Below are 15,112 nucleotides of genomic sequence, written 5' to 3' on the forward strand. Positions count from 1 at the left end.
CTCTCTCTCTCTCTCTCTCTCTCTCTCTGTCTCTCTCTCCCTCTCTCTGTATGTATGTATCTACCTATCTATCTCTCTATATCTGTCTATCTCAATCTTGAAGTTTATCATAGACTATCTAATACCCACGACAAGGCAAAGGCAATGAATTTGACAAACTTCCCCACATTAAAGTGAGGTATAAAGTCCGGGCCTTATTGGTTGCATGGGAAATTGGATAGAAGTCTGGTAACGGGATAGGAAGCAGAGAGTCTTGAGTGGTGAAACATCACTGTGGTCACCCGTTACCAGTGGCGTCCCCAAGGGATCCGTATTTGGACCTATACTTTTCATCGTTCATGTGAACGATATTGATGTAGGGCTGAATAACTTTGTGTCCAATTTTGCAGATGACATAAAGATCGGCAATGCTATATTGACAGACGAAGATAAGCAAAGAGTACAGGAGGATGTGGATGAAAGCGCTGAATGGTCTATAAATGGCAAATGCTATTTAGCGTCAGTTAATGTTATCTGTTGTTACTAGTATGGCACGTAAACAAAAAGAAATACAAGTGAGACACACACACACACACACACACACACACACACACACAGCGAACATGTCTTCCGTCTATGGAAATGTACAACGCCTAAATTCTCTTGCATGTTTTTTTTTTTTTCTTCCGCTTAGTAACCGGGCTTCAGATGTCAGAGAGCGTCGACAGCCATGCCACTTGAAGGCAGCGGGATTGTGCCTAGGGCTTGAACCAGTGAGAGCGATTGTGATGGCAAGGTTTACAACGGGACACACGATATAAACCAGCAGGAACAGTGGTGGTGATGTACTTTACCCCTCTGGTATCCCGGATTCGGTACGATAACGAATTCCCGTACTTAAATTTGCCGTTAGAACTTACCATTAGAATTAACCAGTGAAAACATGCGAGACTGAAGTTGCACCTATTGGTATATTACTGTTCGCCTCGGTTACTTGTCTCTGTGTATGACAATCCTCATTTATTTTCTCGTAATGTGTCATGTTTTCTCTTCGGTTGGCTGACACTGTCTTGGCTGACTATTGTCCGGAAGCTTACTCCAGTCATCCACGACTGTATGAGAAAAGAAGTGCTCCTAATATATTTATTTCTTTGTTTCTTGTAGAATTTATACGTTTCATCATTGATTGCTCCCGTTTTCTTTTGAGAATTTGTCTTGCTGATCCTTTCCATTACTACCATATCCCGCTCCTCCAAACGGTATGTGGTATCTGACTATCCTAGAAATAAAAATGAAAGTCTAAAATTTCCATCTTCCTGATTTCTCCTTCCCTTTTATTTACTTTTCTGATCATCTAAGTTTCTTCCGTTTTCTTTTCTTTTTTTTTTATTTTGCATTAATTTTCAAGCCTTATCTCTAACAAACAGTAGCGGTTGATCACGAGTTATTGGGGATAAAATGATTCATATAACATTTTCTGCAGTATGCACATCCACCTAAAACAGCCCACCGCACATTTACACATGGGCCGCCTCTTGACAGTAATGCTGCCCATACACACACACACACACACACACACACACCACACACACATTCGCCATGTACCAGTAATGGCATCTCGAGAATATATACCCGACTTGTGTCAGCAGTGACACACTCCGAACACTCACCGGACCTCCATCCTCGCTCACCTGGGTCGTGATTCACTCTGTATCTTGCCTCATTCTATCTTGACTCATCCAGGGCCTCTCCTTACACCGGGTATTGCCTCACACTGCACCTCGTCTCACTTTAACTTTATATTTTGCCTCTTCGTTTCTCCTGTCTTACCCTGCATTTGTTCTCACGCTGTGTCATGCCTCGTCCTGTATCTTGCATAACTTTGGGTTTTGCCTCACCCTGAGTCTTGCTTCAGCCTAAGTTTTGCCTCATTGGGACTTGTCTCACCCTTGGGAGAGTCTTTACTCCCCCTAAGCCATGCCTCAACCTGGATTTGTGATGACTAGGCACAGAGATCCCGTACCATGAATCCCAAACACCAGTAAACGTCGACTTTTGAGTCTTGCCCCAGCATATGTAAGGTAAACATTGAGGAAGATTTGCTGCATTCGCTCACGAATGTTGGCTAAATAGTTCACTGCTGTCGTCTTCAAGTCATAATTTCTTGAATAAAGGTATAAGCTAAGCTACTACTCGTTCCACTGTAAGGAGCACGACGGTACGACCTTTAAGGGCAATAGCACGAGCCTTGAGCATGGCAGTGTGGCCAGAGTATGATGGCGTGGCTTCTGACTGGACGCATTCTTCAGAAGACCAGGTCAGAGGAAAATTCCATTGCTAAGGAAAGATATTACAAAAACATAGTTAAATTTTTTCCATCCAGCGTTTGTTGAGCTTGAAATCTTTGGATAGCGAGGATTAAACAGTTGCTGTTGTCCGTTTGAACTTTCTGTTGCTCTTGTCATTTTAAACTCTCCATTGCCATTGTCCGTTTAAACTCCCTAATGACAATATCAGCCAAGAACTGAATTACCAAACACAGTCCAGAGCTGCATGTAAATTTACCCAAAATTCCAGATTATTTTTCTCAAAAAAATCTAAGTATTTTTGAAAGTCAACCAAAAACGCCCAGTTTATTGTGCTTTATATATATATATATATATATATATATATATATATATATATATATATATATATATATATATATATATATATACACGCATGGCAGCTTTACTCTGCTAGACCTTTCGCTACCAGCAAGCTGTGGCATTTTTTGGTATGGCAACACCATTACTGATGCCACACTACCTTGGAACTGCTCATTTCCTCGTAGTAACATACAAATGCCGTTCCTGTTACTATCCATAGTTGCGCTCCGTTGTTTCCTTTACATAGATGATAATGTTCGTTGTATTATCGGTATGTAGGTGTAGCGGGTAGTGCGAAAGGTGCCGAATGTCGTCACTCGCAGTGTGGCGGCATCCAGCAACTACAGAATTCATAAGTGTGGCTGAAAGACGCGCTCTCTCGTGGAACTTATAGCTGCCATTTTTGTATAGCAGGAAGGAGACTGTAGAATGTTTTACTTCTTGAGCACGACAGTAAGACCCTTGAGCACGAAGGTACGAACGCTGAACATGAATGTACGACCATCATGTATCATGGCCTAGCCTTTGATTTGACCTTGAAGGATCATGTTAGACGTGAAGTCATCTTACCAAGGATTGTACTTTTCGACTCTGGGGTTCGCGTACCTTTGCAGTCACTGGTAGTGTCGTTGTCCTTAAGAGATTAAGTGAATATAGACTGAGTCATCCGTATATGTCTTCAAGCTTTCTTTTAATTTTTACCTTTGAAGACATCTTTGCCCAAAATGTTGACAAAAATAGATGTATCTGCTCTTTTACTTTGTAATCACAAAGAGTGATTGATTTATCTGTGGCCAAGGAAAACGTACTAATTTTAAAGCCTAAGTTTACAACGCTATTTATCTTATTCTAATCTATGTCGAAATTAAAGCAGGCAGGAAGATATTTACAGTAACATGAGAAAAGTGTCTTGAAATATATTAATTTTATTCCATTGTAAGTCCAGTCAATCTTGATCAACAAGTGATGAATCGCCGATGAAAATATATTGATGAAACTTTTAAGGTTATGCCTCAAAAGTTTATCCTGTGGCTAATTATGTGTTTAGCAGTGATGATGAACAACCAGTTCCGTGTCGTCAGAATGCAGTGATGTGTTACCACTTTCCTCCCATTCAGTGCATAACGTCCATTTCATTTCTAAGATTTGCTAAAGGAACTGACGTCAGCATTGTCTGTTTCATTCCACTGCTGGAACGTTACGACACGTCACATCCAGTTGACGGAGCTGGAAACTGACAGATGAGAAAATTTAGGCCTTCTGACCCCAAAGTGGACATGCATATTTGAAACACAATCAACAGAAGTAGAAGATAGTACCTCATAACCAGATCCGTTTTCAGACACTTGTGGTGCAATGATCTGATATCAGTGATGTAGCCATAGGCATCTGAATCCTCTTTGGAATCGTGGAGTGGAAGCTTTGCATTACCTGCCGTGGTAATCTGAACGTATTGTACCTGCCATTAATAAGCCTTACAAATGGCAGGAGCGTCATGTGTACCTCGAGTGACGATTCATTGCATAAAGACCTTAGGATAATTCTCTCTCTCTCTCTCTCTCTCTCTCTCTCTCTCTCTCTCTCTCTCTCTCTCTCTCTCTCTCTCTCTCTCTCTCTCTCCTAGCTACGTCTCTTCGTTGTTTATCTACTGACTGTAATATTTCTTTCTTGCATCTTTCCTGATGATGTGATTATTACACGAAAGTGCACTTGGGAACTTACCGTGTTTTTTATTTCCCGATGGACTCAAGTGTGTCTGTGTGTGTGTGTCTGTGTCTGTGTCTGTGTGTGTAAACAAATGAAAACATTTGTGATCCATGGATACAGTAAAACACGTCATGTCCTGAAAGGTTTATTGAAATTAGCTGGAGATTATGTTAACTCTTATGAGTTCCAGCAGTGTAAGGCTGTTTAGGTATAACTGGAAAATATAATGCGCTTGATATTCAGTGTCACCAAGCAGGAAAAGACCCAGACTACCCTGAGCATACATCCTCCTTTTCTTTTCTTCTTTTGTTTTTCTCGTAGTAGCTTTGCGTTCTTCGTCCTCGTCGTCGTCTGCTGGTTTTTCTCATCTTAATCTCCTTTTTCTTATGATGTCAAACGTCCTCTTCATTCCATGTCTATCTACACACCTTGATATGACCGGTTTATCTACCACCTCGATATGACCGGTCTATCTACACACCTTGATATGACCGGTCTATCTACACACCTTGATATGACCGGTCTATCTACACACCTTGATATGACCGGTCTATCTACACACCTTGATATGACCGGTCTCTCTACACACCTTGATATGCCCGGTCTATCTACACACCTTGATATGACCGGTCTATCTACACACCTTGGTATGACCGGTCTATCTACACACCTTGATATGACCGGTCTATCTACACACCTTGATATGACCGGTCTATCTACACACCTTGATATGACCTGTCTATCTACACACCTTGATATGACCGGTCTATCTACACACCTTGATATGACCACGGCAGGGCAAGATGACTGGGCTCTGATTGGATGTAAATTCAGATAACCATCGCGTCGGTCACCGTTGAGCTGAAATGATCGACTGATTGACCTCTCACAAAGTCGTTTCATTTTCGTGCCGAAATAACGTCCAATGTGGCCTCCAGGCTGGCTGTATTAGACATCAGATGAGCGATGTAGCTCACGTGAGCTTCGAATTGGTTTTATTCGTTTCTTGAAATTTATCCAAGAACGTAATTTGTGTGTTATTTAACCTTTAGTTCATCCCTTCATGATGGTGTATATATACAAGGTTAAGACGCGGAGCAGCACTGAATGTTAGCTAGACTCTCTCACTGTCGCACACAACAGTAATCACAAACATACACACACACACACACACACACACACACACACACACACACACACACACATACACACATGAGAGCATAAGAACATACTATGTTTTTTTTTCATGTTATCCAGAACATTCGACATGTCTGTCTCATCATCATGTGACTTCTTATCTTTGACCGTAAACTTTCTTGCTGTGAGGTCTACGCGCTTGCCTTACCTAACAGTAAAATCTCATCATAGGGAAAGAAAGTTCAAGAGATGGGGGCCCTACGAGTGTATAACTCAATCCTCGTATCGTACAAATATAGGTGATTACACACACACACACACACACACACACACACACACACACACACATTCACTCAAATACACACATACGCACCCATGCCGTCACAAACACACACACATATATACAAACAAACAAACACACAAACACGTACGTATGTAAATAAACACAAGCACACATCCCCTCAAACACGTACATACCGAAGGACCTAATGGTCTGTTACTGTATGCATTCCAGAACACACACATGTACACACATAGGTCCATGTTGTAGACACAGGTCCATGTATACACACACACACACCCACACACACGCACACACACACAGCTCGTTTATTCTCATGTGTCTGTTCCCGCCACATTTCAATAATTGATGATATCAGAAAGTTCAACTTTGATGTAGAGATTGATTGTAACATAGCTTAGCCATGCAATTAGGTCATAATATCAAAGGTTAAGATAATGGAATCAGTTAGTTAGGGTTAGACCTGGGTGAACACATCGTCGGGCGTGGGTGAACACATCGTCGGGCGTGGGTGAACACCACATCGGGCGTGGGTGAACACCACATCGGGCGTGGGTAAGTACATCATCACGCGTGGGTAAACACATCGTCATGCAGGGGCAAACATTATTGTCATGCAGCGTGGGCAAGCACATGGTTCACTCAGTCCAACCCCCACGCTGGCCGACGTCATGGGCTGGACCCAATGCACTTTCTCCTATAACAATTGATTGTTCTTTTGTATATATTGCCGGGAATCATAAATAAAGACTTTTCAGTATGTCTTAGACCAATTTATTATAATAGCTTCCCCTTCATATATTCATATTTTTGTCCACGTTAAGATAATGCTAAACCACACACACCAGTGATTTAGCTAAGTAAAGTCCTCACCTCCAGTCATTATTACATTCCAATTCAGTCACAGTGTGAACAAGTGGTACAGTGGGCCTTGCCACAGGGTCGAGTCCATCAACCCTATACACACTTTTGATCCAGAAACCAAGTCCTAAACCCAACTCCAGCGTCTGTGCAATCAACTGAACCTCCCTGTTCAAAGCCATCCACCCATGTAACTTATGAACTACGTCTTTAGGAACAAATCGACCATCTATCGGGAGATAGATGGTTCTTCAAATCTGATTGATCATGGTCTGGTAAACCAAGCTTACCCTGAGAACCCAAGCTTACCCTGATTCATAATATAACCTCCTAATTAGCTCTTGTTGCGAAAAATATATTATATATAAGAATTGCACTTAATTTGCTATTTTGTCGTCATTGTAACATTAATGTTGATTCCTCCTGTTCTTTGAATTGTGTGTGTGTGTGTGTGTGTGTGTGTGTGTGTGTGTGTGTGTGTGTGTCTGTGTGTGTGTGTGTGTCATCTTAAATATGGCATATGATAATACAGTAGCACGACAGAAGACTCCAAACTCAGGCTGAGTGTTTCTTCACAGCCTCAATTAAGATTGTCTCCTAGAGATAGGATGATAAGAAAAGAGGTTTTGGATACTTATCGGTATGATGAACCTTTTTAAAAGAATTCAGTCAGGATCTCTCCACCAAGTAACTATTCATAATCTGGACAGTACTTATAGTTTGATTGTCAAGTATCACCGAAAAATAAGGAAAAAAAGATTGCATCCTTCCACCAATATATTTGAATCTGAGGTGTTTCCATCGCTAGTTTATCAAAGAGTGTCTCGTTCCTCTCTTTTTTTTTTGAGATTAGAAGTGAGGGACTCTGGAAAAGAATTAGAAACTTCATGTTTCCACTTATTCAAGATATTATCTCCTCAGGTTTCTTACCTCTCTTCCTTTCCTTCACAAAGATTACTTCTCTATCTGTCCATATATATATATATATATATATATATATATATATATATATAGAGAGAGAGAGAGAGAGAGAGAGAGACAGAGACAGAGAGAGAGAGAGAGAGCCTTCACAGATATTATCTCTATGTCTTTCCTGGCATGGAACACACCTGTATCACCCTCCAAAGCAGATCCTTTTGGCTTGCCCTACAGACAGTGTGACTATGCCTATCATAGGGCTAAACACATTCGGCTGCCCTCAAAATAACCTGGGTCTACCCTTACAAATCATACGTCAGTATCAACTTCAGTAGCTGCCTAATATGTACATATACATAACTTCCCACCCACAGACACAAAAAGAGATAAACGTATGCCTTCATCTACGAATTATAGGTAGGTGTTTTTGTTCACACAAAGGAGCCATGTTTTGGTTCACAGCCAGGACCTTTTGTGTATCCGTGTAGAGGCACATCTGAATTTGCTCGCACAGAGAGTACACATACGTCTAACTTCGTAAAGAATGTGTCCATATCCGTCATTGAAAAATTATATATACATATTTTTAAGAAGACTGCATTTTACCTGCCCCTTACACAGAATACATCCATATCTTCTACAAAGAAACAGGTATGTTAGCCAATAAAGAATGCATTCACATCTTCCCAGCAAAAATAAATACATCCATACAAACCCCAACAATAAATACAAACTAGGTTGTGTTACCTTTACAAAAAGCGTATTGACATCAGCCACAACAGAGAATACTTTCGTGTCTGTTCCCACATACCGCCACGACACAGTCTGCCCACACAGAAGAGAATCCCTCAAGCCTGGCCCCGGACATAATTCCCTGAAACTTGACCCTCCCCCAACAAATAACTCTGTTATGTTTATCTTAACAAGCCTTTCATTATATGTTTGCCCTCATGTCACCGCAGCTGCTTCTCACAGAATAGTGTGTCTGTGTTCCTCTCAGCTGAGTATATAATAAGTCTGTGCGAACAGACCCACCACATCTGCCGTGAAGACACCTGTGCGTTCTACTTCGACGTCACTCGGTGATCGCTACATCTCTCGTCCATGGCTGAGTGGCGAGCAACCCCCACCGCCTCCTCCTCCTGTGGCTCCCTCGGACGAGTGCCTCCCAGACTCCATCTCGGAGGAGGCGGAGGAGGAGAGTGTGGTGTTGGAGCCCAGGGGGTCGAGGGAGCTCTGCACGGACATGGCACGATCGTGGGAGCGACGAGTCCTGTTCGGGGACAGCTTGGCCGGATCGATGCTGCTCGGGTCGGCCTGTGGAAGGGGACGAAGGGCGCTGCTACATCATGGCAGTGGTGAAGAGGAGCACCGAAAAAGGGGCGCTTGTCATGCGATGGTCAGTAGTGAAACCATGGGGTTGGGGGAGGGTGTGACAGAAATACTACTACGTGCAAGAAGATAAGAAATCAGTGGTGGCAATAGCGTTTACAGGGGAAAATATATATATTTATATATATTATACACTGGGAATAGTGCCAATGAAAATATTTCATCTACGAGCATTTACCTGCAGGAAGGAAAGGGACAAGCTTGGTGTGTTGTGTACCACAGAGAAGGGTGGAGGAGCCCATGTCTTGTGGACTTAAGGAAGTGTGCTCATTCTGGGATAAAAAAAAAAAAAAGAAACTAGATAAACACATGTTTCACAGATGTTTCACCCTGCGTTGAGTTGTGAATGATGGAGTACGAGGGTCGAACTGCAGCACAAGAAGGCTCCAGCCATTGTTCATGTTTGAGCGAGGCTCCACCCTCACGATATTTTGCATGTGCGTAGAGTGGAATCGATGAAATCCGTGGCAGTGAAGAGGGAATCGACCAGAAACCAGTTCCACATTCATTTTCATCTGATTTATTGATTCTCTTCAGATACAATTTATGCACAGAATCGAGTTACGATTAACATCAATACTTGTACATCTACATATTGAGAAAACTAGACAATGCTATAAATCATCCATAATAAAACACCTAAAATGAAAGTCATGTGGTATGTGAGGAGGCCTTAATCTTTAGGGGGGTTTCCCAAGAGTTACAATGAATCGAAACTTCCAGCTTATGGGCCATAGTTCATAATGCAGTAGATTTAAAAGAATGCAAAATCGACATGTATAAATAGGAAGAATGTTTGCTTGGGGTTTGATAAGCTACCAGCCAACCTAAATCATAACACAGTAACGGGATTCACTTAAGTCTATTGAATTTGATTGTGGTCAAAACATCTTTTGAACTTTGTCTAACTCTTTAATGCATTCCAAAATGTTTATGAAGATTTACCACTAACCCTTAGATTTGCCAATGCCATGCGTCTGTTTCATGTATTCTGTCCTGAACTTCACACACCTTAAGGAAGGTTTGATTCATTATGTTACCAAGAGACTGATACTGCAAGCATTTGATTTGTCTCATCTTATCATCTGTAGAACTACCAGTGGCACATAATGGTAGCCTATTACCTTGATGTGTTAATGTTTGCATTTGCCAATGTCGGAATGTGCCTCCCTTCTCCATACATACATGACAGTCGTAGCAGTGATTCTTGTCTAGCTTGTATCGATGTGTCTCTAAATTTATCATATATATATATATATATATATATATATATATATATATATATGAGCATATTTGACAGTTGGCATTGTTGCATATTGGTAATAGGTGTGTGTGTGTGTGTGTGTGTGTGTGTGTGTGTGTGTGTGTGTGTCAGGCAGCGCAAGCATCGTTACTTTACAAAACTTTATATCGTCACAGCATCAGTTTGTCCGACACGTCATGCTGAATTACTTATTACCATAGGAAATCCTCCCCTTCCTCGGTACTTTCTTTACCTTGCCTAATGGGAAGCAAGAATACATTAAATCGCATCCTAACGTTTGGCATACTCAAGGGACGTTACGAATGGGGAGAGAGTGTGAAGGTGACATTCAACCGTGGCTTACTCCAAAACTCTTAAAGGTGAATTTCGCTGTCGGCCTGGTTCAGATTATTAAAAGGTTTATCAATAGATAATACAGAGTTCAGGGAATATATATATATATATATATATATATATATATATATATATATATATATATATATATATATATATATTATCCCTGGGGATAGGGGATTAAGAATACTTCCCACGTACTCCCTGCGTGTCGTAGAAGGCGACTAAAAGGGGAGGGAGCGGGGGGCTGGAAATCCTCCCCTCTCGTTTTTTTTTTAATTTTCCAAAAGAAGGAACAGAGGGGGCCAGGTGAGGATATTCCAAAAAAGGCCCAGTCCTCTGTTCTTTACGCTACCTCGCTAACGCGGGAAATGGCGAATAGTTTAAAAGAAAGAAAGAAATATATATATATATATATATATATATATATATATATATATATATATATATATATATATATATATATATATTACGGAAAAATCGGCTTAGAAATAGAATTTATTTATAGATCAAATATCTATTTAGGTTTATTAATCGTCCTGGTAAGTCTTAAAGAGTTATGGCTATCAAATGTTAGAACATATATATTTATCATCTATCGACGTACAAAGCTGCGAACTGACTAGTAAGATATACAAGACGAGTATAAATGAATCTACGTATGTAAGTTTCCACGAAAAGTTGCCATGTATTATCATGCAACTTGCCAGTTGTTGCCGTATGGATAAAGGAGCCGAATGTTTTTAACTTGCCTTGAAAAATGTTGTCATCTAAATTGGTATAAATATTACGAACAGTTTTCTCTAATCATCACTTGTAGCTACCATATATCCTGTTATATAAAGTTGCATATGAATTACGTCTACCAAATTATTACGAGTTTTGTAAATGCAATCATGCGAAGTTGCTGACTGTTGTCAAGTTTAACTGCCCAACGGCTGAAGCGTTACTTTAAACGTCAAATGTTATGCCACACGTCAAATAGCATTAATTTAGCTGCCATGGTTTGATTAAGTGTATACATTATCATGTAAAGCAGCTAGATGTACTGACACATAGCTGCCAAAAAAGGTTAGGCAATGACACTTATTAATACGCTGTGCCTCCAGCGTATTTCAGCATCCATAAGCAGCCAAATTTGATCATGTAAAGTTACCTAAGACTGTAGCACATATTGTCGTCTTCACTTGTGACGATCACATGTTATTACGTATAGCTGCCAAATGTCGTCAACAAGTGTTGCCATATGTATGTATCACTGAAGGTTCCACATCAGTTTAGATTATCAGTTGGTCAATGGAATAGGAATTTGATTAGTTTTAAGTATATACGAATAGTATACACACACACCTTCCGAAAATTCATATTAATTCTGCCTTAGATTTGTTAATCAGAAAAACGACAGAATTATCGAGAAATCCATCTTACATCAATTTATAAGACTATCATAAATCCGTCGCATGACATTTACTGATGATCTATTGACGTATTTCCGAATGAGTTTAAGATAGAAAATGTATATATTATCATATATCCGTCGCAAGACATTTACTGATGATCTATTGTATTTCCGAATGAGTTTAAGATGGAAAATATATGTATAACCTGCTTTTGATAAGTCTTACAGATTTCTGTTGATAGAAAGTTGATATATTCAAAAAGGGATTAGCTTGGAAATATCAGGTAAACTTGTGACTACATCAGATTATATTAGTATGATAACAGATCACCCAGAATATATATATGTGTATATTTGTTTTTTAAATTCTCATCTTTAATGCTAACATTGTACTTTGGATACTAAGCCGTTGTTTTGATAACGTATTTTCCTTTTTTTTTTTTTTTCAATTAGATCTTTAAGAACCTCTCTCTTACCAGATAGATACATAGATAAATACGCTTGCATCAAAGTAACGATCATGAATTGAATGTTAATAGAAAAAATATATATATAAGCAATAATAGTGAATCCAGATCGATGGTAAGTGGAAGATCAGATAGAAGAGAGAGAGAGAGAGAGAGAGAGAGAGAGAGAGAGAGAGAGAGAGAGAGAGAATTTTTACAATCTTGCTTCATTTTCAGCGGCTAAAATGTAAGCTTTTCTTACAGATATTCTTGTAAATTTGATGGTAAATGTGAACGGTAGTAACTGATATTCTTTATATAAATGTTTTTCATTATAGTTTTCACTTAGGTGATTATTTTTCCATTTAGAAAACATTAATGGGTGTGTGTGTGTGTGTGTGTGTGTGTGTGTGTGTGTGTGTGTGTGTGTCAGAGTTATTTCTGCAGCCGAACCATAGGGCACATACACATGAAAACATTTTCCATTCTAAGAATTTTCCTATATTTTGTCTGTATTCTAATCACCGTCAGTTATCCTTTTTTCTACAGTAGTATATGTATATATATATATATATATATATATATATATATATATATATATATATATATATATATATATATATATATATATAACCGATATCTAGATTATTATAACCCCTTAATACAAACTACTGACGAATTTTCAATTATACTTTGGATAACCTGTTGAAACTATAAACCGTAAGCAATACTAAAGAAGTACTGTATTCTTAGCTTGTACATACTTGTATTTACTGTCCATTACGTCTCGTATCTCTATTACAAAAATGTCCATGGAATGTGGACAGCAACACAGGGTATTTTCAGGAGGTAGACACTCTCGTGGTGGGTGTGACCTGGCTTGAGGTGTAGTAGTATTGAGAGGCACGAGGAGTAGGCAGGTACTGTGGTCATATGTCTGTGGGTAGATGTGAGTGCGTCCGGTGAAGTGGCTAAGTAATGCATTATCGATTCCTACTGTGATGAGGTATGTGAGGATGATATACACCTTGAGTTGATGTCGAGGGTATTTGAACTATTTCGTTAAGACACACAGACAGACAGACAGACAGACAGACAGACTGACAGACATAGGTACTAAAACAATGCCTCTGTCATATGCTTGAATCTTACAGACTAGTCCTACAAGATGAATACACGGATAGCTGTAACAAGCCTATCTTACATTATTTATCACCGTACTCATACAACGGTGGGCCACACACTCACACACAGACACACGCCTATACCACACGGGTAAGGGAAGGTCATATGAACAGAATCAGTGCAACAGCCGATGCTTGTGGAAGACAAGTTTATCAGAGATTAGTTAGTATCCAGCCGGGTTGATTAGGATCACAAATAAGTCTGGTACAATATTATAGGCTACACAGTTTCTAAGATATATATTTTTCCTGTCATACCAGCAATGCCATAATTCCATGGTGTACATATATCATATAGTAATATATGCTGTAAGTGAAGCCTAAATTTTCTGTACGAAAATATTTAATGTATGTAGCATTTGACAAATAATAATTCAAAAACCAATCGAGTTCTTTTCCACAAGAAAAAATAAAAATAAAAATCCAAAGAAGTATGGCTTACATAAGACATTTTTTCTCGTTTGCCCTAAAGTTTAACATCGACAACCAGGTGTAACTTGATTCTGTGTGTTGTATAGCTGAGAATGTGGAGCATTAAGTCTCTGGTCGAGAGCCGTTGTGGTAGCGGGTCGCGGTGCTCTGCTGGTGGCCGTGGGGGGCCTCGGCTCGCATCGCTCACTGGACACACCCATATGTTTCAGGGGGGTTCCGACTAGGGGCAGTTGCAGGGGGAGGAGGGAGGAGCAGATCGCATGTCGTGAGGTGGTGGGAGAGTGTGCAGGAAGGAGAGATGAGAGAAGGATCGGATCAGAAGTGCTTCTTGATATCAGTGTGACTTTGACTTCAAGACCTTAAAAGTAATATTTCAAACTACGCTCTACATGCTCTTAAGAGAGGTTGACATGTCAAGGAGAAACTGCATTAAGCTACCCATACAATCTAATCAAGTGCCCAGATATCTAGTCAAGTGCCAGAACACTACTGCATATGTCATTACTGTCAAGTCAGTATCTAATAGAGATTCCTTGTGAAGACCTAGAGGCTTAGCATCGGTCTGAACATCAGACACAGTAGTCAGTACACTCTGTGAGTACCTTCTTCAATGGAAAATGACAAAAGAACTGAATACTCAAAATGGGAGGAAATTTCTCATAAATACCATGAGGGACCTAAGTGTATATATATATATATATATATATATATATATATATATATATATATATATATATATATATATATATATATTATGTAAAAAGACGCTAGGGTATGTTTCTTTTCATGACTACAAGTGCAAGAATGATCGTGTCAGATAAAGGCCGTAAACATAATGACAGGATGTGTTCTTAGAATTATCCATGACCTCTGAAGGTCATGGATAATGGAAATATCCATGACCTCTGAAGGTCATGGATAATGGAAATATCCATGACCTCTGAAGGTCATGGATATTTCGGTTGGTGGATGTTCAGCTTAACGCTGACGGCCTTAATGACCGGGGTAGTTGATACGCTTCAGGGCCCAAATAACCAACCAGCTTAGGGTATCAGGCAAAGATCAAGTGAACAGACACTACCCTATAACTAACTTATGGTATGGTTTGTGA

The 15,112-nt window shown here is 39.7% G+C and overlaps 2 protein-coding genes across 6 annotated transcripts in view; one reads left to right on the forward strand and one right to left on the reverse strand.

Annotated features, from left to right (window-relative positions):
- The window catches only part of LOC139754137 (A disintegrin and metalloproteinase with thrombospondin motifs 5-like), a 461,304-nt gene that overhangs the window by 371,949 nt on the left and 74,243 nt on the right, over positions 1-15,112 (forward strand). The window lies entirely within an intron of this gene.
- Positions 5,791-15,112, reverse strand: part of gprs (speckle type BTB/POZ protein) — a 52,112-nt gene continuing 42,790 nt past the window's right edge. For 2 of the 3 annotated variants that reach the window (XM_071671268.1, XM_071671266.1), the window contains one exon: positions 5,791-8,868. In XM_071671268.1, coding sequence (XP_071527369.1) covers positions 8,641-8,868 — 228 coding nt within the window. In that variant the 3' untranslated portion in view covers positions 5,791-8,640. Of the gene's footprint in view, positions 8,869-12,145; positions 14,222-15,112 lie in introns of those variants that run through there. The other variant, XM_071671269.1, reaches the window with a different exon arrangement.

Source organism: Panulirus ornatus, chromosome 16 (assembly GCF_036320965.1).
Source record: "Panulirus ornatus isolate Po-2019 chromosome 16, ASM3632096v1, whole genome shotgun sequence".
NCBI lineage: Eukaryota > Metazoa > Arthropoda > Malacostraca > Decapoda > Palinuridae > Panulirus > Panulirus ornatus.